At 40.9% G+C, this 24,549-nt stretch overlaps 2 protein-coding genes across 3 annotated transcripts; both read right to left on the bottom strand.

Annotated features, from left to right (window-relative positions):
• Erich1 (glutamate-rich 1) overlaps positions 1-24,549 on the bottom strand; it is a gene marked incomplete at its 5' end in the record, with an annotated part of 52,793,804 nt that overhangs the window by 29,243,136 nt on the left and 23,526,119 nt on the right.
• Cfap96 (cilia and flagella associated protein 96) lies at positions 45-24,509 on the bottom strand. Of its 3 annotated transcripts, none has more exons than NM_001433154.1 (8): positions 24,439-24,509; positions 22,523-22,699; positions 19,223-19,442; positions 16,729-16,866; positions 16,562-16,637; positions 11,328-11,507; positions 3,126-3,295; positions 45-255 (listed from the first exon to the last, which is right to left on the bottom strand). In NM_001433154.1, the coding sequence occupies exons 2-8, from the start codon at positions 22,620-22,622 to the stop codon at positions 189-191; spliced, it is 951 nt and encodes a 316-aa protein (NP_001420083.1). In that variant the 5' UTR covers positions 22,623-22,699; positions 24,439-24,509; the 3' UTR covers positions 45-188. The 3 variants fall into 3 exon arrangements, with proteins under 3 accessions (NP_001420083.1, NP_001420081.1, NP_001420082.1); NM_001433152.1 differs by lacking the exon at positions 24,439-24,509 and adding an exon at positions 24,112-24,266; NM_001433153.1 differs by lacking the exon at positions 24,439-24,509 and adding an exon at positions 24,128-24,266.

Here is a 24,549-nt window from a genome sequence, read left to right as displayed (position 1 = left end):
GTATATTCTACCTAGAAATGTCAATGTAGGTCAGCAACCCCAAGTTAAGTCATTAGCCAACATTATTTATTAAAAAGCATTAAAATCAGGAAGGACATTAGAGTTGAGCCTCATGTTTAAATTTCCTTTAGCTGCTGCAGAGCTGCTTGTTCCAGAACATTGTGAATTCTCTGCGCTTCCAAGAGGATCTAGTAAACTAGCTGTTTTTCCAGTGTGGAAGAGGAGGCATTCTTGTAGTTCTTCACATTTAGTGCCCTAAAATGGAAAAGAAATGTGCATTTAATCTTACCAGTCTGGATACTACACCTTCACATTCTTTCAATATTCTCATTAAAAAGCCAAACTAATGTTTTTATAACATAAAATCCAACAGCAATGAATTGTCTATGGTGCTGGTAAACTTGGGCTCTGACACACTCCAGATAAGGAATCTGTTACTGAGCTCTTCAGAACCCCAGCCAACAAGCAAAGGAGTCTCATCGACTTAAAAACAAAACAAAACAACAAAAAACTCAACTCTGAACTAAAAGCAGGTCTACTTAGAAAATCTAAGAAGCAGAAAAATTGTGACATGCATTTCACTACCAGTATCCATGAGTTTATTAGCTTTCAAATTAGTATAGAAGGATGTGAAGCTGGATTTAGGGTGATTACGACCAAGTAGAAATAGACTTCAATAATCTTGAAGCTACTAACACACAAATAGGCTTCTGGGTTGCTGGAGATCGTCAATTGCTGCTTCTCTGCTCTAAACATATTACTAGTGGACCAGGAAACTCTCAGCTTTGCTGTTGGAGAGACGAGACCACAGAGAACTTAACCATCCCAGTTTCATTATATGTTCTATTAGATGATGTTGACAGAGACCTGACAGCTGGCCTGCCACAGGATAAAGCTAAGGCACACAGGATAAGGGTGCTGTGGGTCCTATGTCCAGATCCAATGCTCTGCCAACTGTCCCACATAGAACGCCATTCTTAAACACAGTAGCCTAAATAACACATCTACCCCCTGGCTGTGTATGGAAAAATTGCTTAGACAAATGCCTTAGTTTTAATTTGTTCTTTCAGAATATTTTAATTTTGCTAATTCAAAATCTATTTCACTTTACAAATCTGTAAAGTACTTTAAAGAATACACAAAATTAGCTTGGAATTAGCCCCATATTCACCTAGTGAGGACCTTTCATCTCGACATTGCCTTGTAACCAAGAGACTTTGCCTAGACTGCATGGTTTCATTTCTATTTACCATTTGGTGATATTATGGCTACTGAAATCAAGCATTGGGCTGGAGAGATGGCTCAGTGGTTAAGAGCACTGACTGCTCTTCCAGAGGTCCTGAGTTCAATTCCCAGCAACCACATGGTGGCTCACAACCATCTGTAATGGGATCTGATGCCCTCTTCTGGTGTGTCTGAAATCAAGCATTTGGAGAAATGATTACTTAACATAAAATCTGCATGCACTACATTGTAGGTGATTGCAATATTGTTACATTTTAAAAGATGAGTTCATGGGAAAGACATTAATTGTAGCATTTCTAATGAAGTTTAAAATAAATGTGCACGTAATAATCACAGCTTAAAAGCAATAGGAGGACACGGCCTTCTGTAATTAATGCTTTGGATGTTTACAATCAAGAAATAACGAGCTCCACATCTTGTCTAACAATATAAGAGTCCTACAGCTACATGAGCAAAGATCCCTATAGTGTAAGGTCTAATGCTCAGTGATATGTTCAATGGCCTCTCCTCACATTGTAAGGTCTAATGTTCAGTAATATGTTCAATGGCCTCTCCTCCCATTGTAAGGTCTAATGCTCAGTGATATGTTCAAGGGCCTCTCCTCCCATTGGTGCCCTGCAAGGCCATCTTCTGCTACATATGCAGCTGGAGCCATGGGTCTGTCCGTGTGTACTCTTTGGATGGTGGTTTAGTTCCTGGGAGCTCTGGTTGTTGGCATTGTTATTCTTATGGGGTTGCAAGCACCTTCAGCTCCTTCAATCCTTTCTCCAACTCCTCCAATGGGGACCCTGTTCTCAGTTCGATGGTTTGCTGCGAGCATTTGCCTCTGTATTTGTCAGGCTCTGGCAAAGCCTCTCAGGAGACAGCTATATCAGGCTCCTGTCTGCATGCACTTCTTGGCATCAGCACTATTGCCTGGGTTTGGTGTCTGTGTATGGGCTGGATCCCCAGATGGGGCAGTCTCTGGATGGCCTTTCCTTCAGTTTCTGCTCAGCAAATGAGCATCTTATTAGCAATGTAGCAGGCAGGCTAAATAACAGTTGGTATAATGTGAATTTCATGTAACTGAAGCAAAGAATGTATTTAAATAAAGAAGGGGGAGCACATAGCAGGTTATGGCCACACAGACTTCAGTTCTTCTTACCAAATACTGTAAACTAGATAACATTTGATAATATACACACATCTCTATTCACATCATATTTATATTTTTAATTATCTAGAGTATATCTTAATTTTACAGGTGGATATTTCAAAGTTGGAACTTTCAAGGGTCATTAGGATTCCACATGATTGCTGGGGAACAGAAAATGTTACTGTGTGCACAATATCCAGGGAGTCTCAAGAGACTCATAATGAACACCTTTCATAACAGAGGTAGCAACACAGAGTATGCTGATATTGCCTTGTTTTTTTTTGTTTTTTTTTTTTCGGAGCTGGGGACCGAACCCAGGGCCTTGCGCTTTCTAGTATTGCCTTGTTTTTAAGGTTTTGTTTTATGTGTATGAGTGCTCTGCCTGCACGTGTCTATGAACCATGCAGTACCTGCAGAGGCCAGAAGAGGGCTTCAGCTATCCTGGATCTGGAGTTAACGGATGGTTGTGAGGCACCATGAGGGAATCGATCCAGGTTCTCTAGGAGAGCAGCCAGTGCTTTTAATCACTGAGCTGTCTCTCCAGCCGCTGTGCCCAGATCTTCCATTTAAAAATTATGTGCAATGGAACTGGAGAAGACCAAAGACTCAGAGAATTTTTTGGTTTTGCAAAGGACCCAGCAGAGCCCCCGCCCCTAGGCAGCTCACACCCATCTGTACTGGTTAGGGCATCAAAAAGGTAGAAATAATCTTTCTTGGTTACGGAGTGAGTATAAGCTAAGCCTACCTTCTGACATTCAGCGCCATTATACTTTCAATGGGTCTGCTTTTTGGTCCGTTTGGTGGGTGGAAAACCTTTTCACCTTTCGAAGGCATCACCTTTCCCACTTTCACCACATAAGGGTCAGCTGAGTGTGATGGGTAAGGTTCAAATGTTCCTGCTTTCATTCCACCAGCCTATAAGTAAAAACAAGATAGTTCAATATAAGTTTGTAAAATGCCTCTATAAAATTACATTGTGAAGACGTTCATATATACTTTTCTAGTTGATGGAGTTGGTTTTACATTTAAAGAAAGTTATTCATTCTGTTCAAACACCAGCAAAGGGTCTCTCTGCTGCCAACTATGTAGGATCCAAACATTGTGATTCTAGTAGTTTTCTATAAAAATGACTGAAGAAGATAATGTTCTATTCTGTTACCAAGCATGGATGTTTTATTGCAACTTTAATCAAGCTATCAACTAGTGATTTAGTAAGCCTATTGATGAAGGAATGAGACAAACATAAGCTATATTTCTCTGTGGAAAGAGGTAGGGAGCTTGGCATTAGCAATCCCCCACACACACCCAAAGGAATAGCATGGTCATAGATGGTGTAAGGAAAATGTGGTCTCCTCTAGAATATACTTAGTGTCTAATAAGAGAAGTTCATGCAAATATTTTCTACCTATGTGATATAGAACTGAAATTACTTGGATATGTTAAACTGACTTGACAGTTATATAGTCATTAAGATAATTTTATTTGGTGATATATGGCTGTAATTTCAGCCAAGAGCTGAGAATCAAAGATTATCATTTTGAAGGCTGCCTAGGCTTCTACTAACTAGACCTTGTGTGTGCTGGTAGGTAACAGTTAGGGGAGGAGGAAGAAGTGTGTGAAGATAGGGATATAGCTCAATGGAAGAGCATTTGCCTATGGAGGGTGAAGCCCTGGCTTTGATCCACAGTAATGTAAGGAGAAGAAGCAAAGAAGAAACAACCAAACCCATTAATTCTGTGAAATTATAATCCATTTAATTAAGAATCCTTTTCCTCCAATATCTAAATCCAAATATATGTAGATTAAAACTAGACAGTAATTATATACATACTTACTTTTTCTCAAAGAATTATGTGTATATTTTAATTATCCAGAATAGTTTTCTGTTTTCAAAGTCCTTGTTTCATAGTTATCACAGAATGTTCAAGAACCCTTAGGAAGCATCCCATGAGAGAACTAACACTAGTATGTACTATTAGCTGAAACACAAATGTCCAAAAAATCTTGAATAGGTCGTGAGAAAATGCATCCTACAGAGGAGATACTGTGCCGGCTAGTGACACAGGTAGGATCACCTGGGAAGAAGTATTTTAATCAAGAAAATGCTTCATAAGATGGCCCCATAAGGAGGCCTGTTGGTCATTTTCTTGATCAATGACTGATATGGGAGGGCCCAGCCTTTTGTAAGAGGTACCATCCCTGGGCTTGCGGTCTGAGCGTGTATAAGAAACTGGGCTGAACAGAACAGTAAGCAACTCTCCTCCATGACTTCTGCTCCCCTCGCCTCCAGACCCCCTAGTTTCCTGGCTTGACTTCCCTCAGCAGGATTTGTAGGCTGATATAAACCTTTTCTTCCCAAGTTGCTTTGATCATGGTGTGTCATCATAGCAATAATAATCCTAACTAAGGTAGGAATTGGTACCAGGACTGTGGGGTATTGCTGTGACAGACTGGACCATGTTTTGGGGGAAGGAATATAAAAGGAATTTTGGAACTTAGACTTTAAAAGGCTATTGAGTGGTCAGAAATCAGCAGGCCATTCTGTGGGAGCTTGGAAGATAAGAATTTTGAGAGCAGTGGAAAAGATGGAGGCCTGGATTGTGACATTCAAGAAGTGAGTTTGAGAAACCCATAACGACTTTGGCAGGGCCATTGGCCATTTTGAACTAAGAACCACTAAAGTGATATGTTGGGGTTGATCTTGTGCACTGTGTATTCAGATGCTGAGTTCTGTGCCCCAGAATCAGGTTCTGATCTGGACTTGGGCATTGTATTAACCAACATGATACAAAGAATGCTCCCCATTAATCTCTGATTGGATAGTAAAAGGGTAGAGCCTATGACTGGGCAGAAGAGAGAGAAAGAAGAGACTTGAGATTAAGTGAGGGGGTCTCAGGTAGGGACTGTGAAGAGGAGAGAGGAGAGGGAGAAAAGGAAGTCAACCATGCAGCAGGATGGACCAGGAGCATGTGGCCAAGAGAGGCTCCCCCTGAGTACACACATGGAATAAAGCAAACCAGGCAAAACACGAACAGTGAGTTTCACAGGGCCTATGAGTGGGGTGTAGGGTTGTAGAGCTCAGAACCTGCCCAGCCTAGGCCTACAGCTTGTTAATAAAAATATGAGGTTTCTGTGACTTTTATTCCAGAGCTATATAGGCTGAAGTAGGGCAGACCCCCTTCCTCAAATTATTTTAACATGTCACCTGATATAGAGCTCGAATGAATTAACAACCTTGAGATTAAGAGTCTCATGCTCTAACAATTGAGGGTTAAAAATGCAGATTTTACTTAATGATGACACTTCAGAGCAATGTTCTACGATAATTATGAGCTTTATAGAGTTTGGAGAACTGAGATATGCACATAGGTGGATGTACCATGGTATTGATGCATGCTCAGAACTCCAACAGGCATTCGCTTTGAATTCTGAACAGGATGATTTTAGGATTAAGCATTTATTGGAGATAACGACTATCTTGGAAATGCCTTTGCAAATTAAAACTGACGATGCTCAGACATATGTACCAATTAGAATACAAGTTTCTTTAGACATCATGACATAAAACCTGATTCTGAGACAGCGTCAAAGAAAGCTGGTAACCTCACTTGGCCCACCCTCACAGACTGCTCCAGTCAGACTTCAGTTAAGCCCTCAACTTTCTCAGCGTGCAGAGACCAGACAACAAATGCTACAGCTAATTTTCATAAGGCTGAGTTGACTATTATCCCGATTTGGAGGCGGGGGGGGGCAAAAGAAAAGTGACACCCCAAATCAACAGTAAACAATTTTAAGAGAACTGTGCCCCATTCCCAGAAGGTGGGGTAGATCTTTATGGTTGTCCTGTGGGTAGTGAATGGTCAGTGTTGTTTTAGGAATTCAGTGTTAATGGTCTTGGTCAGGGAGGAAACAGTAAGGTGGTTAGACTCTGGGATTTCTTTTTCTCTCTCTTTCTCCCTCTATCCTCCTCTCTCTCCTATCTAATGTTAGAGTGAAAAGGGGGAGAAGAGATGGAAGGAAGGGGGAATATGGGAATAATATAAGAACCGTAGGGGATTCTTATGATTTTCGAATCTACTTTTAGACCCCGGAGTACTAACAAGCTTACATTGGTATGGATCTCTGTATCTTGATGCCAATTTAAGGTTATATTTTGCTACAACAAAATATGCATGTATGTTTTCAACTCCAATTTGAGACATTGTACCTAAGTAACTCTTCAAAATGCAACATTAAGTTCCAATCCTTGTAGGAGCTGCTATTACAAGCTTTAGCATAATTAAGAAATGCAAGTTAGCAGTCAAACTATCAACTCAGGATCATGTTAGATACTAGTCTCGTTAACAGAAATATGCTTCCCAGGTTGGACAGATAGTAAATAGCTAATAGCAAGCAATGTTTGCCAATTCAGATATACTAGACAGAAGGTCTTCAAAAACCTCAGAGACCTACAGATTATGGCATTTTATGATTTTTTTAACTTGAAACATATCAGCTCCTGTCAGAACCCCCTTCAAAGAAGATGATGAACATCAAAGAATCTCCTTATGGGGTTTGCTTCAAGCATGGTAAAGCTGCTCTTGCTTCAACTGCTGACAGTATGCTGTCCAAAGTGGACAAACACGGATGCAGGAAGTCAACTGCGAGGCTTTGCAAGAAAAAGATAGTCAAGTCCTTCATGACTCCTGTTTTACAGAAAAGTCTGTCAGATATACTGAGCCATAAGGCTGATACTCCTATGACTCAGAAAAATTTGTGGGTAACTTTCCAGACAGCCAACTTCCTCTGACATTTTTATAGTTTCGGAAGCTGCTTGCCTGCACTTCATTCTTAGATAATATTTCTTCCTTCTCAGGTCTCTGATGGGGTTGAAGTCTCGATACTTATAGTCTTACAATTAAGGCTTAAGTTGTTTAGGATTTGAGAAAATATGCTTAAGTCTAAGGATATGTTTTAGGTTGGTAATGCAAGTTATGATAGAAATTGATTTAGGCATAGAACTCTGAATTCACCAAGATAAAATAGATAATTGAAAACTTTCTCCTACATTGCCAAATACAAATAGACATTATAAATGTAATTCTTACATGATAGTTTTCATAGTTGTTTCATAATTTTTCTTGTTGTATATAGTTATTATTGTTACTGAAAGACCCTTTTATTGGACTTAAAAGGAGGAGATGTTGGGGTTGTGCACTATGTTATCAAATGCTGGGTTTTGTGCTTCCAAGATTCGGTTGCAATCTGGACACGGGCATTGCATTGACCAATGTGCTATGAGGAATTCCAAACCTTTGCTTTGCTGGAACAATGATGCTGGTTAACTGGAGCTGCGAAATTAACATTGATTAAAAGAGACAGCAGCAGGGAGTGGCGGTGCAAGCCTTTAATCCCAGCACTCCAAAGGCAGAAGCAGGCGGATCTCTGTGGGCTTAAGGCTGGCATGTTCTACAGAGTTACCTCCAGGAGAGAGAGAGAGAGAGAGAGAGAGAGAGAGAGAGAGAGAGAGAGAGAGAGAGAGAGAGAGAGAGAGGGAGAGAGAGAGAGAAGCATCTTCTTAATTCCAGCTGGCTTTTCAACCCCAGATGACCAGAACCACAGATTCTTAATTCAAAATCCCATATTCCTGCTTCAGTCCCTCCTGACTCCCTCCTGTGGTGGATTAACTGTGACCTGAAATAACCATTTTCTCCTCAAATGCGTTTGCTCATGGTGTTTTATCATAGCAATGGAAACCCTAACTAAGACAGATACTCTTCTGACTTTCCATGTCTTCCACATTTGGAACACAGAGATTATTTTGAAAAGCTATAAGGAAGCTTCAGAAAAGTAGAGATAAACAAATTTAAAAATATAAACTCAAAATGTATAAAAATTAAACTGTACATGGTAAATAAAATCACCCAATGAACCCTTGAAGAATAAGATAAATAATAAAACTTGGTACTTATATATAAATAATGGAAATCAGTACTTATATACAATTTCAAAAATAAAAAATAATTTGTAATTTTTAGTAAGTTTTAAAATCTGACTAAAATTAATAATTTTAAGAAAACCCAAATTATTCAAATTGGCCAGAAAGAGACAGAGAGGTTGTAAGGGGCAGGAGGGAGGGAAAGCATTGGGAGAGCTAACAAAGAGCTGCCCTGGGAACTCCCCATGTGACTCTCTACAAGGCTTTGTGAGGAGCAGAAATTGCCAGTACTATTTAAATTGTAATAAGAGACGAGGCCTCCATAATTACTTAACTTGGCTGGCCTCTGTGTTCTATACCAAATAGAACAAGGAATTTTAAAATAATTCTGCTATTGATGCAAAGGGTCGGAAAGCAGTTCCTACACGGTCCTTTGTCTGGTGTGTGCAAGGTCATAGTTTGATACCCAGTACCACAAAAATGGGATATGGGGTGGGGAGGAGAAGAGAGAAAGAAGCAGGGGGAAAGAGGAGAAAGAAAAGAAAAATGAAGAAGGGAAATAAAGAAACGTGGGTGGCTTCAGATGTGTTGTCTACAAAGAATTCATACTGCTTTTGCAGAAAACCCAAGTTTGGGTCTCAGTACCCAAGTCCAGTGGCTCAGACCTGCCTGTAACTTCCCCTCTAGGGGATCCAACTCCCTCTTCTGATCTCCATAGACATGTGCATGCATGCATACATTCATACATACATACATACATACATACTTACACACACACAGACAGACACACTCATTAATTAGAAAACTGTTATAGAACTTCTTAATAAAATACTAACAAGCAAAATGTATATGATATGCAAAGACCAACAGCATTAGCAAGTGAAACTGATTCTAAGGAATATATTACTGTTAGTTATCTTTCATAACAAGTAAAACCAGGGGTGGGGGGAGGAAGATGATCTAATGTTTATGGCCCTTGATAACAAAATAATTAAAAAGCAGCACATATTTCCTTAAAGTAACTAGGAACAAATACAAAGTGTGTGGGCCTAGGTGATATAGAGCAGAAAGCGCTACAAAAACTCCTCAAAAGACACCAAGAGACCCTTTGTAAACAGTTAGCTCCTAGATCAGAACATCCAAGTTATAAATATGCTAATACAGTAAAAATCTAAACATTTAATTTTCTAATGAAGTATTACAGAGGTTTTGTGAGCATGTAGGGGTGTGTGTGTGTGTGTGTGTGTGTGTGTGTGTGTGTGTGTGTGGTGGGGGGTGATGTGTGCATTTGAACTTGTAGTCTTGTGCACATGAGCATACAGAGACTAGATGGGGGCATTAGGGGTCTTTGTCTATAATTGTCTGACTTACTATCTTGAGACAGGTTCCCTCACTAAACTGGAAGCTCACTGTTTCTCCTCAGCTGTCTGCATGACCAGCAAGCTCTGGTGACAGAATCTGCCTGTCTCCATGCCCCAGTGCTGGGGTTATGGCCTGGCCTTTTTACATGAGTTCTAGGGATTCAAAGTCAGATCCTTATGCATTCAGAGACGTGTTCTTACCCACTGAGTCACCTTCCAAGCCCTTTAGCACAGGTTTTTTGTTTGGGGGATTTAAAATAAGTCTGGATTCGTATAGAATTAACATTAGTCCATTTAGCTATTTTAAAGAGAAGTAAGAAAAAGATTAGACTATCTAACATTAAATATAAAAGCAACTAAAAGTGATACAGAAGAAACAAACAGATAGACCAGTCAGCTGGTATATAAATTAAGAAATATATTCTCCAAAGTGAGAATTTGACTTTATAAAGATAGCCCTTTGGGGCTAGAGAGATGACTCAGTGGCTGAGAACAGTGGCTGCTTTCGCAGAAGACCTAGGTCCTCTTCCCAACACCCACACTGGTGACTCTCAACTCTCTGGAACTCTGTGTCCAGGGATCCCATACCCTCTAGTGCCCTCCACCTGCATGTACATGACACTCATGCAAACATAGATACCACAGACTAGAGAAAGTATTTCAATGCAAAGGACAACAATATATAAATTCTTAGTCTATAAAAACATCTTCCCGATGTAACCAGCAGATGCACGCTAATAGAGTTTACAACAAGATGAGAAAGGTCTGCCAGAAACAGAAAGGCCAAGGTTCAAGTAATGTTCATGAACAGTCAAAGCACTTTTGTTTTTATTCTCGCCCCTTAGAAGCTTCTGAAAAAAGCAGCAGGAAACAATTATTTTCATTGTTTCAAAACTTACGTGACAGCTTTTAATCCTTCGTTGGAAATTCAAACATAGCTGAAGCAAACAGCAATTGTTTCACTGTAATGTCTTTCTTAGTCCAGTCATGCTTTGTGGCTCTGTTGTGTGTGTATGCGTGTGCATGCATGTGTTCGTGCATGTATGCACATCCATGAGGTATGCACGCATGCATTCATGTGCACAGCTATGCTTGTCAAAGCTTGGGCATGTGGAGGTCAGACATTGATATTAGGCGTCTTCCTTTTCCGAGTGCCACCTTAAGTTTTTGAGACAGGGCTCTCTCTAAATCTGGAGATCATTCTTGGCTACACTGGCTGGCCAGCATTCTTGGCTACACTAGCTGCCAGCAAGCTCCTCAGATCAGCCTGTCTCCTCCCTCAACCCTACACCCATCACCAAAGTTACATGAGCATGCTACCAGGCTCAGCTTTGCCTGGGTGCTGGGGACCCAACTTCAGCTCATCACAGCCATCTCCCCAGACTGCTTTGCGGCTTTATATGATCTCATAAATCTTCAGACAAAGAAAGGCTTACATGGGCACCTCAACAATTTTACAGCAAAACACAGGTTCTCCCCACCCCCAGCACCCTCTATTTCCCTCCCTCATTCCCTCTGGCCTTCCAACATAGCCTGGGCTAGACTTGAACCTCAAAATCCTCCTGCTTCAGCTACAGAAGGATGGGGATTACAGACATGGTCCTCCCACACTCTGCTTGAGCTTGTGTTTCTTTATAATGCTCAATTACTTCTCATTCAAAAGTTTTACCTTTTTGCCAGGAGAGGAGGGCTTAAAGGGCTTTACAGAAGACTCCTTCTTTTCCTCTCTCCTCAGTGGAGGTAAAGGATGCTCTAAAAAATAAGGGTTAGTATCAAAATAGTCCTTTGGGTGAAGATGCAGCTTGAAAGGTGACCCTTTCATTAACCGATGGTGTTCTTCACTTTCTTTCTGAAAATTAAAGAGTTTGAAAGTTAGACACAATTCAAGACCAAAATCACCTTTTAAATTAATTGTACATGTGCAGATTCTAAAACACATGCCACTGGGTGGTACTGTTGAAAATATTCCCTTATGTTCAACTTTTATAGTTAAAAAAAGGAGGAGGATGAAGGAAGGAAGGAGGGAAGGAAGGAGGGAAGGGAAGGAAGGGAGGAAGGAAGGAAGGAAGGAAGGAAGGAAGGAAGGGGGAGGGAGGAGGGAGGGAGGAAAGAAAGAGGGAGGGAGGGAGGGGGGAACAAGTGAGACAGGGAATGGAGGGCAGAAGGGATGGGAGGGGGGAGAAAGGAAGGGAAGGGAGAAAGAAAAGAAGTAAAGAAGGAAACACGCCTGCTGATGAATAAGTGCAACTCCCATTTTGGACAGAATTTACTTGAGATTTATTTATCTATCACCTGAACAAGTCCTTACTATAGTCCTGAGCATCCAGCTCCTTCCTCCTTTTTTGGCATTTTTCAAGAATTAAAGGAAACTGCTGACCTTTGGTGTCACATTTGGAATGTAAACAAGATGTATTTCCCCTGATGTTGTCAAAGATTACATGGGATTAGGTAGAGAACGCATTTGGCACATGGTTGGCCCTTAGTAAATATCAGGTTTTAGTTCTAAGCACAAAAAATACTTAGTGCTTACATTATAACATTTCTAGTACCTAATACTCAAGCAAAACGAAAGTTATTTTTTCAGTCTTATATTACAATCCTCTCTATGTGGAAGAACTAAGTTTTAAATTGCTAGCTCTTGATAAAATAGCAAAAAATGTGAAATACAAATTTAGAAGGATAAAATGTTGATTTTTTTCATTTTTTACACACATGAAATTTGATGTTTCATCATTTAACAAACTGAACAGGAACAATTTAAATAAGATTAAAGTGCTCATGAGAAGACATTAGAAGGCTATGCTGGCTAGATTTATCTCAACTTGATACAAGCAAGGATCATTTGGAAGGAGATGCTTTCAGTTGTGAAAATGCCCTATAATAATATACAGTAGCATAAAGACAGACACATCAACCAATGAAATCAAATTGAAGACTCAGACATAAGCTCATACACCTATAAACATTTGATTGTTGACAAAGCAGCCAAAAGTACACAATGAAGAAAAGACATCTTCTTCAACAAATGTTGGGTAAGCAGGGATGGCTGTATGTAGAATATAAATAGATCATATTTACCACCCTGTGCAAAATTCAACTCCAAGTGGATCAAAGACCTCAATATAAAACTAGATACATTGACTCTGATAAAAGAGAGAAACAGGATAGACTTAAATTCCTTGGCACAGGAAAGGGTATTCTGTACAGAACATGGACAGCACAGCCACTAAGAACAACAATTAACAAATAAGACCTCATAAAGCTGAAATCTTTCTGTACAGCATATGATCATGGGGCAAAGCAGCAGTCTACAGGATGGGAAAAGATCTTTGTCAATTATAAAACTATTAAAGAATTAGTATATAAATGATATATCTAGGAGTACAAAACCTGAACACCAAGAAAACAAATAAGCCAATTGAAAAATTGGGAATAGAACCAAGCAGAGAGTTCTCAAAAGACACGTGGCTGCAGAACTTAGATGTTTAACATCCTTAGTCACCAGGGAAACACAAGTTAAAAAAGTTCAAATTACTTTGAGATTCATCTTACATCAGTCAGAATGACCAAGATCAATAAAACAAATGACATCTCATGGGATGAGGACATTGAGTAAGGGGAGCACTCGTCCATCATGAGAGGCGTGAAAGCTAGGGGAGTCGGTGTGGCCATCCCTAGGAAGCTGGGACTTGATCTACCTTGAGACCCAGCTATACTGCTCTTGGACATCTACCCAAAGGACACTTCACCCTACCCAAGGACACGTGCTCAGCCATGTGCACTGCTGCTCTACTCATAATAGCCAGAAACTGAAAACACCCATGATGTCTATCAACTGATGAATGGACAATGAGAAAGTGGTACATTTATACAGTGGAATATATGCATCTGTTAGACAATATGAAATTCTCGGGTAAATGGATAACCAGAACAAAAAAAAAAATCATCCCAAGGCAACTAACCCCAAAAGACAAATATGTGTTTGTTCTTCTATGTGAATGGTAGCCTTTAAGCCTCTTATACATATGCTACAATCTGAATAACCACAGAGGTTAGGTGCCTAGTAAGGAACTAGCAGAAAGGAGAGGAGCTCTCAAGGAAAAGGAAATAGAATATATTGTAGTAGAGAGATGAAGGGGAACTTAGGATAAGATTAAAGAGGGATAGAAGGGTAAAAAAGGATAAAGGGAGAGACAATGAACACCATAGGCCATTTGAAAAGCCATAGAGAAACACACTACTATAGATACTTCCTAAAATTCATACATATCTGAAAGAAATCTAAATGGAGTCAACGAATAACTGGGGAGACAAAGCCCCAACTAGACATCTTATGCTGTCATGATCTCCAGCACCAGAAATGAAGATCTTGTTGAGATGTTGGCCAAGGGAGTCCCGTGAAAAACCCCAAACAATAGAAGCTATTGATAAGGCTATATATGTTGCTCTCCATGACACGATGGTAAGGCCTTATTGTTGAAGATGGTAAGGCCCTATGGTTGAAGACAGTACTTACATAGGACATCAAAAACTGAGAAGTCAAGCTAGTGTCTAACTACTAGCTTTACTCCACTAATGTTCACAGTACTGGAAGGCACTCTGCATGCCATGGGAGGAGAATCAACAGGCCTTCATCCTTAGTCTTCATCAATATCTCCCAGCTACATACCCTGTGACCTACAACAGCAATCTGCCTCCAAAATGTGAAAGTGATAGTGGCACGAATGTCTTGGGAGTAACCAAACACTCTCTGATTGGATTTAAGGAGCATTGGATGAGATGGGATCCATACCTGACACAGCCAAAGTGACCAAGAATCTAGATAGGCCTAGAAGAAAACCCAATAGCATCAATTCTGCTAAAGGAATATAGCAATAAAATGTCTGTTAATGACATATTGCTATTTTCATAAATCAGTGCCTTGTCCAGCCCTCATCAGAGAAGTTTCTTCTAGTGGTTTATAATTAAAACAGATGTCCACAACTGGACAGTGTGCAAAGAGGCTTTGGAGTACTCAACCCTAAATGGAATGTTTCACCAAAGCCCTCCCTCCCGTCAAGGTTCAGGGAGCTATGCAGAAGAGGAGGGAGGAAAATTATAAGAGCTGTGGGTGACGGATGACTCCAAAGCAACGGAGTCTCCCAGACACAGCAGGACTGATACTCCTAAGAACTCAGATACTGTGATGGTACGCATTCATCCTGCATAGGTTTAGGCCAGATGGGGTTCCAGCAGTGACAGGGGAGGTGGACATGGCCTCCCACCCATAACCCAGAAGCTATCAGCACATGATGCCTGCTGGCAAAGATAAAGCCAGTTTTCTCCAGTGGGGTCTCACTGGGTTTGTTAGCCACACTCCAGGGTAGGTCCCATGCCCAGGAGTTGTCCACCAATACAATATAAACACAATGGATTTTTTTTTTTGCAGTCTTTTTGCCACATGTTGCTTTGTTTAGGTACTTTTTGTCTTACTGGTCTTTTGCTTGTTTATTTTTATTTCCATTTTTGTTGATTTGAGAGGTGTGTGTGTCTGTCTGTCTATCTGTCTGTGTATGTGTCTCTCTGTGTGGGTCTGTGTGTCTGTGTGTTTCTTAGATTTTGTGTGTGTGTGCGTGTTGTTTTATGTTTGTTTTAAAGCAGTGGTTTTCAACCTTCCTAATGTTGTGACCCTTTAATACAGTTCCTTACATTGTGGTGACTCCCAACCATAAAATGATTTTGTTGCTACTTCATAAATGTGATTTTGCTATGGTTATGGATTATAATATAAATATCCAATAAGCAGGATAACTGTCATGTGACCTTAAAGAGGTCTCAAACCACAGGTCTCGAACCACTGTTTTAAAGAGGGAGAACACAAAATTGAGTAGGTAGAAGGAAAAGGTGGTTGTGGAGGAATTTTGAGAGGGGAAAACATGATCAAAACATCTTACATGAAAAAAAAAAAGGTTTTCTTCAATTACAAACAAGACTCCCAGTAGGCAAGTCTGAAGTACATTTCCTCAATTAATGACTGATCCAGGAGCTCATGAATGCTGGCACCCTTGCTGCTGCTCCTGGGGACTCCAAGAAAACAAGCTAAGCAAGCCAGTAAGCAGCGTCTGCTTCGGCTTCCATTCTCACCTCCATGTTCTTGTCCCACTCGAATTCCTGCCCAGATGTCCCTCAGTGCTGGCATGTGACCAGTTGTAAGTTTACATAAGGCCTTTGCTCCCACGCTGCTATCAGTGTTTTACCACAGCAAAGGAAACCCTGAGCCACAGGCCCAGACTGTAGTTCTCTGGGTTCTCCCTCCCCTTGGAGTCTCCCCTAGCTTTGTATCCTGTTCCCTTAGAACTTTGTGAGTTCTTAGCCCTCTGCCTTCAGGTAATGAGCTACCAAGCTCTTCCCTCAAAGACTTCTGACTACACTGACCTGCTGTGTGGCCTTCGCATCAGAAATGCTAACACTCATCTAAAGCCTGCTATTCAAACACAATTTAAAAATATCATGTGCACGGGTGTTTGGCCTTACATTTATGTCTGTTAACCACTTGCATGCCTGTTGCCAACACAGGCCAGAAGAGGGCACTGGATACCCTGGAACCAGATTTGCAGGTGGTTGTGAAATGCATTTTGGGAGCTGGGACTCAAAGTCGGGTCCTCTGGAGGAGCAGACAGTGCTCTTAGCCATTGAGCCGTCTCTCCAGACTCACATAAAAATATTTGAAGACTCCTGTGTTTACTAGACCATGGTCATGTTTCATCAGACTCTCTTTATTTTACTAACTGCTGGCCTAGAATATTGTCAACACACAGATACCCCAGTGATCAAAAAGAGACAGAACAAAATAAAATTTTATTGTGAGTTAATTCTCAAAGTTGAACAAATAAAGGTTGAAACATTTAGAACATACGATTTTACCTTAAAATTCTGTTTCGCTGCATCGTACAAGTCAGAAGAGTGTGAAAGCTGCCTGCCTATGGTAACATTGGCATAACTAAAAAAAAGGAATAGGTGACAGTGGATGAGAGCTCAGATGATTTTGTAAATTCACAATAAACTACACAAAGGTACTGGGAATATCTTACCCGTATCCAGTTCCTTTTTTTCCCGGGTTGGTGTATAAATTCTTCCCCGGTGGCTGATATTTGTCCCTGGGTTTTATCTGAGCGCTAAAGAATGGGACAGGGCCGCCGATGGTTCCATAATAGCTTCCTAATCCACTTCTTCAATGCCATTGGGAGGTTTTTAAAGGAAGATATTAAAATGTCAAATTCCGTGTTATACATTTCACCACAAGTTTATTTTAAAGGATTGGAAAAAGCAGAAATCTTGGAAGATTCACCGTACCAAACATGTTTCCTCCTGTGGAGTAAGAGAGACTTGAATCAACCAGAAATCAGTTGGTTACCCCTGTGGATTCACGTCACTGTTGTACCTGTGGGCAAGGCTTGCCACACTGCTCTCTAGTGTAGCTCACAGCTGGGGGAGTCTGTTGATGACTCTGACCACAGCAGGCTACACATGTAGTGCCTTTGGTACTATGAGAGCTAATCATCGGGAAGGAAGATTCCTTGTCACTGACAAGCACGTTAATTTCTCCATATTTTATGATTCATATCTATTTCACCCCTATGTAGGGTTACTACAACTAAAATCATATACACATGTATATATGTGTGTATGTATATTATATATAACATATATTATAATATATTATATACTATATAATTTATACAGAATATATATGATATAGAATATTTCTCTAAGAAGCTATAGGTTGTCAAATAAAAGGTCTAATGCCAGATATAGAATATCTCCCCTCAACTTTTTAGTCAAACAATACAGGCTATTGGCCTTATTCTAGGATATTCACTAGAACTGGATAGTTTAGGCCCTACTGGTGACTATATATGAATCATAAAAGATGGAGAAATGAACGTGCTACTGACCAGGAATCTTCCTTCCCAATGATTAGCTCTCATAGTACCTAAAGTGCTGTGTAGCCTGCTGTGGTCAGAGTCATCAACAGACTCCCCCAGCTGTGAGCTACACTAGAGAGCAGTGTGGCAAGCCTTGCCCACAGGTACAACAGTGACGTGAATCCACAGGGGTAACCAACTGATTTCTGGTTGATTCAAGGCCCTCTCATTCCACTAAGGAAACATGCCTGGTAGAGTAAATCTAGCCAAGAGCCCATGGCGGGTAGGAATCTCACGGTTCCTGGAGATGAGTTTGTTACAAGCACTCTGCTAAATATACGAGGAATCAACCTGCTCTCTCCATTTCTACCTCTATATCCACAGGTCAGTGCAGCTCTCAGACATCAACAGAGACCTTTCTTTCTGCCACGGACACTGGTTAACTCAGAAACTCACAACTGCAGAGAAGAGTCATCAGTGGAGTGCTCACCCACACGTGGGACATCTGTAGCACCCCTCAGCACAAGGTTCAGGGACCACTTCAGAACAGAGGAGGAAAAGACTGTCAGAGTCAGAGGTCGGGGAGGACCAGAGCAAAAGGCATTTCTGGACACAACAGGACCACTGTACTCCTGAACTCAAAAGTGTTTGTGGCTATCTGTACGAGAGCTTCGCAAGATCAAGCCGGTAACCTGGTAGCACAGACGGGGACAGAGCTGACTTAGAAGCTATGGACGGGCAATGCCTTTTGGGAGAGGAGCATGGTTTCCTTTGAGGGCGTGGCCCCTAGTGGGTTCACCATGCTCCAGTGGATGGCCCCACACCCAGGAGTATATGAACAGCACACATTGAACCCCTTGGGTTATTTGAAAAGGAAAAGAGGAGATGAGGTTGGGGTGAAGGGGTGGAGAAATGGAAGAGGGGAGGGGGAGAACAAATATGATTAAAAATATATGAATTTCTCAAAGAATTAACAAAATATTACATTTATAAAAGAGTGCCAGTTAGATGGAAGTCGGAACTACAGAAATGAAGTTTCACAAATTTCGAGTAAATAAGCAGGAGGTTAGACTTTGACCAGTCCTCACCTACCATAAATTCTAAACTGAGGACATCACACTCACGAAGTGCGAATGGAAAATCGTATTTTAAATCTTTGCTCTATCATATACTAGAGTCTTGTGGCTTAATGGAAAGGAAAGAAAAAAGAATTTTCACACTGACAGCTGCCATAATTCAACTACTGGTAAATCCTATGATTGTTATCATAACAGGTTTTAAAAATAACATAACAGTGATAAATTATTTTCCTTGTCTAAAAAAGGGTTTCTCCTCATTTCACATTCTTATTTATACTTTTATAAGCAGAGAAATACACAAAAGCACAAACATGGTACTTTCCTAGGCATTTTCCCATATTACTTTTGCAAACTTTTCAGTTGGTTTTTATTATACAAAACAGTAGAGTCCGGTAACCCAGATAGTAAAAAAATAAATAAACAAAAAGATCTATTTTAAATTACCTGTCAGTTGTATCACCCAAAATAACTGTCCCCATCCAAGTCAATCATAGGTAGCAATCGAATCCTATAGGAAAACATCTACTCTGAGTTAGAGAAAGTCGAAGCCGACTGGTAAGACATTTCCCCAAAGTACTTACGGCTTTTTCTCTCCGCTACTAGGAATGAAGGCTTTGCCTAGGTTCTTCTTGGCTTCTGCCATCATATACTGTCTCCTCACTTGATTCAAATTCAGGTAGCCTTCCCCTTCAAAAATCCTTGCGAACTGGGGATCAAAGTACCCTGCCTGGAGATTGGACATTTCTTTGGTCCCCCCAGGGAGCATCTGTCTATTTTTGCTTGCAGCCTCATTGAAGGGTCCTTCAAAGACAAAGAGCATTATAACCTCGACTTCAATCTTAACTAAAGGGAACTAAAACAGAAACCATAAGCCAATTAAGCGTCTGCACTGGTAAAACACTAAAAACTGCATGACGGACAACAGTGATCATACTAAGAAGCTTTCTTGAAAATGAACATTTGGACTGAAGAGGGGTTTTTGTTGTTTTTAAACCTGGTTTGTTTTGTCGTTGTTGTTGTTGTTGTTGTTGTTGCTGCTGCTGCTGCTGGTGGTGGTGGTGGTTTTGTTGTTTCTTTGTGTTTTGTTTTGTTTTGTTTTGTTTTGTTTTGTTTTGTTTTTGAGACAGGGTTTCTCTGTGTAGCCGCAACGTACCTGGAACTCAGAGACCTGTTTGCCTGGGCTTCTGGAGGAAGTTAGGATTATAGGCATACACCATCATGCAGGACTGGGGTGAAGTATTAAACATTCTGAACCTCAGAGCTGAAAGAGACCTTAAAAAGATCATCTAGCAGGGGTCACTGCTAGATGCATTCCAGGGTCAGCAGGGGACACTGCTTTTGTGTGATGGAGGGAGTTTCACGCTCACACAGAAGCAATCCTCTCCTCAGTTTATTAAACAGCTTTAAGTGACAACGATGACAGCTGACAGCCGCAGTGGTGGCAAAAGCCTCTAATCCCAGCACTCTGGAGTTATAGACAGGTGACTCTCTGAGTTCAAGACTATCCTGGTGAACAGTGAGTTCCAGGACAGCTAGGGCCACACAGAGAAACCTTGTCTCTGCTTAGGGGCCCATGTCCGGTCAGAGCCCAGAATGTCTCCAACACTTACTTTCTTAATAAAGATGTGAAACAGCACAACATGCGCCTAGATCGTAAACTTTTAACTCTCATATTTGCACAACCAAATAGCATAGTCCAGGTATTTGTTTAACAGCTGCTTTTTTGTGAATATGTAGATTTTCATAATTTGAATCTTGAAGGCCTTAACTTCCTAACAGCAAAGAATTTTTTTAAGTGTACACTTATAGCTACTGAAATATGAATTCAATTTTGGTAACTTAAATTTTTGTTTGCTTTTAGTAGACCAGTTTTTGGTCCCTGTTTGTTTTTGCATTCTGTTTATTTGTTTGTTTGAAATAGGGTCTCACTATGGATCCTTGGCTGGCCTGGAATTTTCAAATGTAGAATAGACTGGCCTTGAAATCATAGTCTCTTGTTAACTCAATTTTTTTTAAAGGTTGTACATATTACTTCACATTCTACCATATAAACATCTTAATGAGGCTTTTTTGCTGTGCTTCCTTATTCATTTCCCTTTCACAGGTAATGATAGTAATTTTGTTGCCCAGTGAATGTGTAGATATGGTCACGGATACTGTTTACCACCTTTTCATTGTTAGCGCATAGCATAATAAATGTATGATTCTATACCTCGTTTTTCTAGTCAATTGTATGCTTTGGACATGTTTTTATATCAGGTAATTTTTAATATACAAAACCTCAACGGGGACTTTGAAAGCATATGCTTACATTTCTTTTTTCTCGAGACTGGTTGTCCTACAGTCCAGGCTGACCTAACTCCCAATCCTTCTGCCTCCAACCTCCCAAGTACTAGGATTGCTTTAATGGACCATGACACTCAGCTAATTTAGATTTTTTTATTATGGCTTTTCAAAGAGATCTTTCAGATGTTCAATGAGCATTTTGTTTTTTCAGACAAGTGATAATGGATACCCTTCGTGGATTCAACCACTTTCTGTGGACTAGGGTCCCTAGAGCGATGACTCAGGAGTTAACAACACTTATTCTGGCAGAGGACCTGAATTCAGTTCCCAGAACCTCAGTGTCCAGAAAATCTGATATCCCCTTAAAACCTTCATGGATCCCAAGTACACATTTGGTACACAGACATACATGCAGCCAAATACACACTAAATAGACAAATAAAATATTAAACAGCTAAATGTCCACTATTCTAGAATTAAGTTACCATGAAAGGAAATAAAATTACCCATGAAGAATAAACAAGGTTGGGACCAGAGAGATGGCTCAATGGTTACAAGCAGTTGTTTCTTCACACCCACAGGGTAGCTACCATCATCTGTAACTCTAGTTCCAGGAGATCCAACACTCTCTTCTGGCCTCCTCAGGCACAGTGCATATATATGGTAAAATGGCACACATTCAGGCAATATACTCATGGACATAAAATAAAAATAAATAAATAAATCTAAAAAAAATTGTAAATAAGTGAAAGTAAAGAAGCCCTATAAAATGAGCTCTTATAAAATTAAGTTTTTCCTAATTCTGCTGCAATATCACAAGTTGTCACAGTGTCACAATATCATTAGAACTCAATGCTCTAAAATATGTACCATTAGAAATAAATATTGCCAGGCATGGTTGATCTCAGCACTCTGGAGGCAGAGGCAGGTGGATCTCTGTGCATTCAAGGCATAGCAATTCCAGGGCAGCCAGAGGTACCTGTGTGTGGGGGGGAGGGAGAGGCTAGAATATGATTGGTCTAGGGAGTGGTACTAATAGGAGATGTGGCCTTGTTGGGATAGGTGTGGTCTTGTTAGAATGGGTGTGTCATCGTGGGTGTGGGCTTTAAGACCCTGACTCTAGCTGCCTAGAAGTCAGTCTTCTGTTTGCCTTTGTAACAAGACGTAGATGGCTCAACGGTTAAGATCACTGACTGCTCTTCCAGAGGTCCTGAGTTCAATTCCCAGCAACTACATGGTGGCTCACAACCAACTATACTGAGATCTGATGCCCTCTTCTGGTGTGCCTGAGGACAGAGACAGTGTATTCACATATATACAACAAATAAATAATCTTAAAAAAATAGATGTAGAACTCTCAGCTCCTCCAACCAGCCCCACGTCTGCCTAGACACTGCCATGCTCCTGCCTCGGTGATAATGGACTGAATCTCTGAACCTGTAAGCCAGCCCCAATTAAATGTTGTCCTTATAAGAGTTGCCTTGGTCATGGTGTCTGCTCACAGCAGTAAAACTCTAAGACATTATGCATATAATTAAATTTTTGTATTGGAAATACATGCTATTCAAGTATTTAAAAATACGAAAGAAACTCACGATTAAATGGTGACACATATCTGTCGCCCACTGTGATGTATTCCATCTCACTGAAGAGGCCAATCCTCTCCATATCCGTTTTCCCGCCTTCTATCGGCATGATTGCTTCTTGGGGTGGTACCTTCACAAAGGATCTTAGATCTTCTTTTACAGCAAAATCCTACTTTACACTGAAAACTACAGGAAATTGTTTTGAATGAAAAGAATGATTATTAAATGTCAAACCCAATCATTTTGAGTCTCTGGATCGGTTGTTTTGTTCACTTCTTTTAGATACCACCTCTCTAATCCCCATCAGACCGGCTTGTGCATAGCCTTTGTGAGACCAAACCAGGAACAATATACTTTGCAGGTTAACGTTTCTGTTTGCTGTTAAAACAGTTAAGAATGAGTTCCTATTTGTCCTGTACAGGTTAAGGTTTCTATTTGTAGTTAAAGAATACGTTCCTGTTTGTCCTGTGTTAAGTCCTTCCAAGCTGAGGTTTCTATTTGGAATTAAGGATGGATCTGTTACTTCCTATGTAAACTGCAAAATGTCTTTCAACCTACACTAAACTTGCTACCCATTCACATGGTGTAACTTTGTTCCCTCCCTTTCACTGCTTTCTGGTTTTGTTTTTGTTTTTAAAATGTAAAACAGCTCTCTCTCTCTCTCTCTCTCTCTCTCTCTCTCTCTCTCTCTCTCTCTCTCTCTCTCTCTCTCTCTCTCTCCCTCTCCTGTGAACACTTTATCCCTCCTATAGAAAGGACCTCATAAAGGCGCTGGCAAGGGATGCTCTCTGAATTCCAATTTAGAGACAGCCAGCAGGCTGGTACAGGCGGGGCACACCCCAAAATACAGGTTGCTTTAATTGGACAATCATGGATTTGTTCTCTTCTCCTCGAGATTCTCAGGTTTAACACCTCACGAACGGCCATCTAACATTCGTGGAGTAGGCACTCTTTATTTTCCCCATTGAACTGATGGCTCCACAGCTAGAAACCATGGTATGAGTTTGAATCCTCTTCACTACGTTCTTGAGGCAACGCTGCCCAGACTGGAATGAAACTCCTGGAATTGAGGGAACCTCTGGTCTAGCCTCCAGGGTGGCTAGAACCCCAAAGCCCCTTTAGTTATTTACCAGTGTAGCCCCAGGGCTTGCACAGCCAATGCCTTCAACTTTGTCCCGACCTTAAACTCTTAAGTAAAACTTATAAAGCATCTATTCACACATTTTAAAAAATGCTTTGCAACCCTCTCCTTCTGATCAGGTAGAACTAGGAGAACAGACGTTAATAGGAGTAAATCTTGGTTTACAATCAAGTAGACACGAAAATCGTCTCAAGCAGACGATTTTCCACTCAAGCAGAATACGGCAAGTTCCCTTCAAAAAGTTTGGATAAGAAGGTTCTTCTGTTAAAGCCCTGCCCACTACGTCCTTGCACTTTACTCAATAAATCCTTTTCTATGCCAAGAAAAAAGAAAGTTTGGCTAAAGGGAGAAGCTGCAGAAAATAAACGAACTGATGTCTAAGTTATTCCCTCTAGGGAAAGGTGGCTTGAAGTTGGCAGGTAGCTAAGGAAAACCCAGGTCCGCGAGGCCGAGTCACCTCTCCAAAAAGGCACCTAATCAATTCCACAACCAGGATCAGATCCCGGGTCGGGGATCACGCCACCGCCGAGCTTGAAGAGCTTGGGGCCACGCGCCTGTGCCCGGGCTTGAGCCTTTGGCACAGCTGCAGAGGCGCGCGCCGCACAGTTCCACAAGCTGCAGCTGGCGCTTGTTAGGCCATGTTGCCGTGGGAACGGAAGAAACCATTCCCAACATACTCCTGGAGGCCCTCAAAACATTCGAGTCAGCACAGCGCGTTTGCGAAGATGGAAGAAAGTCCTTAGAATACAAAAGTCTCGGCCAATAAAATCTCTCGAAACCAAACCTTTTGTTTCCCCTTCATCGGCGAATAGTTTCTGTGGTGGTACGCCCCGAGATGGTTGGTGTGGGGCATTCTGGGAATTGTAGTCCGTCTGCTGGAGCCTGGGCGTTGACG

The sequence above is a fragment of the Rattus norvegicus genome, chromosome 16 (genome assembly GCF_021556685.1).
Source record: "Rattus norvegicus strain SHRSP/BbbUtx chromosome 16, alternate assembly SHRSP_T2T, whole genome shotgun sequence".
NCBI lineage: Eukaryota > Metazoa > Chordata > Mammalia > Rodentia > Muridae > Rattus > Rattus norvegicus.
This window is presented reverse-complemented; position numbering and strand designations above follow the sequence as displayed.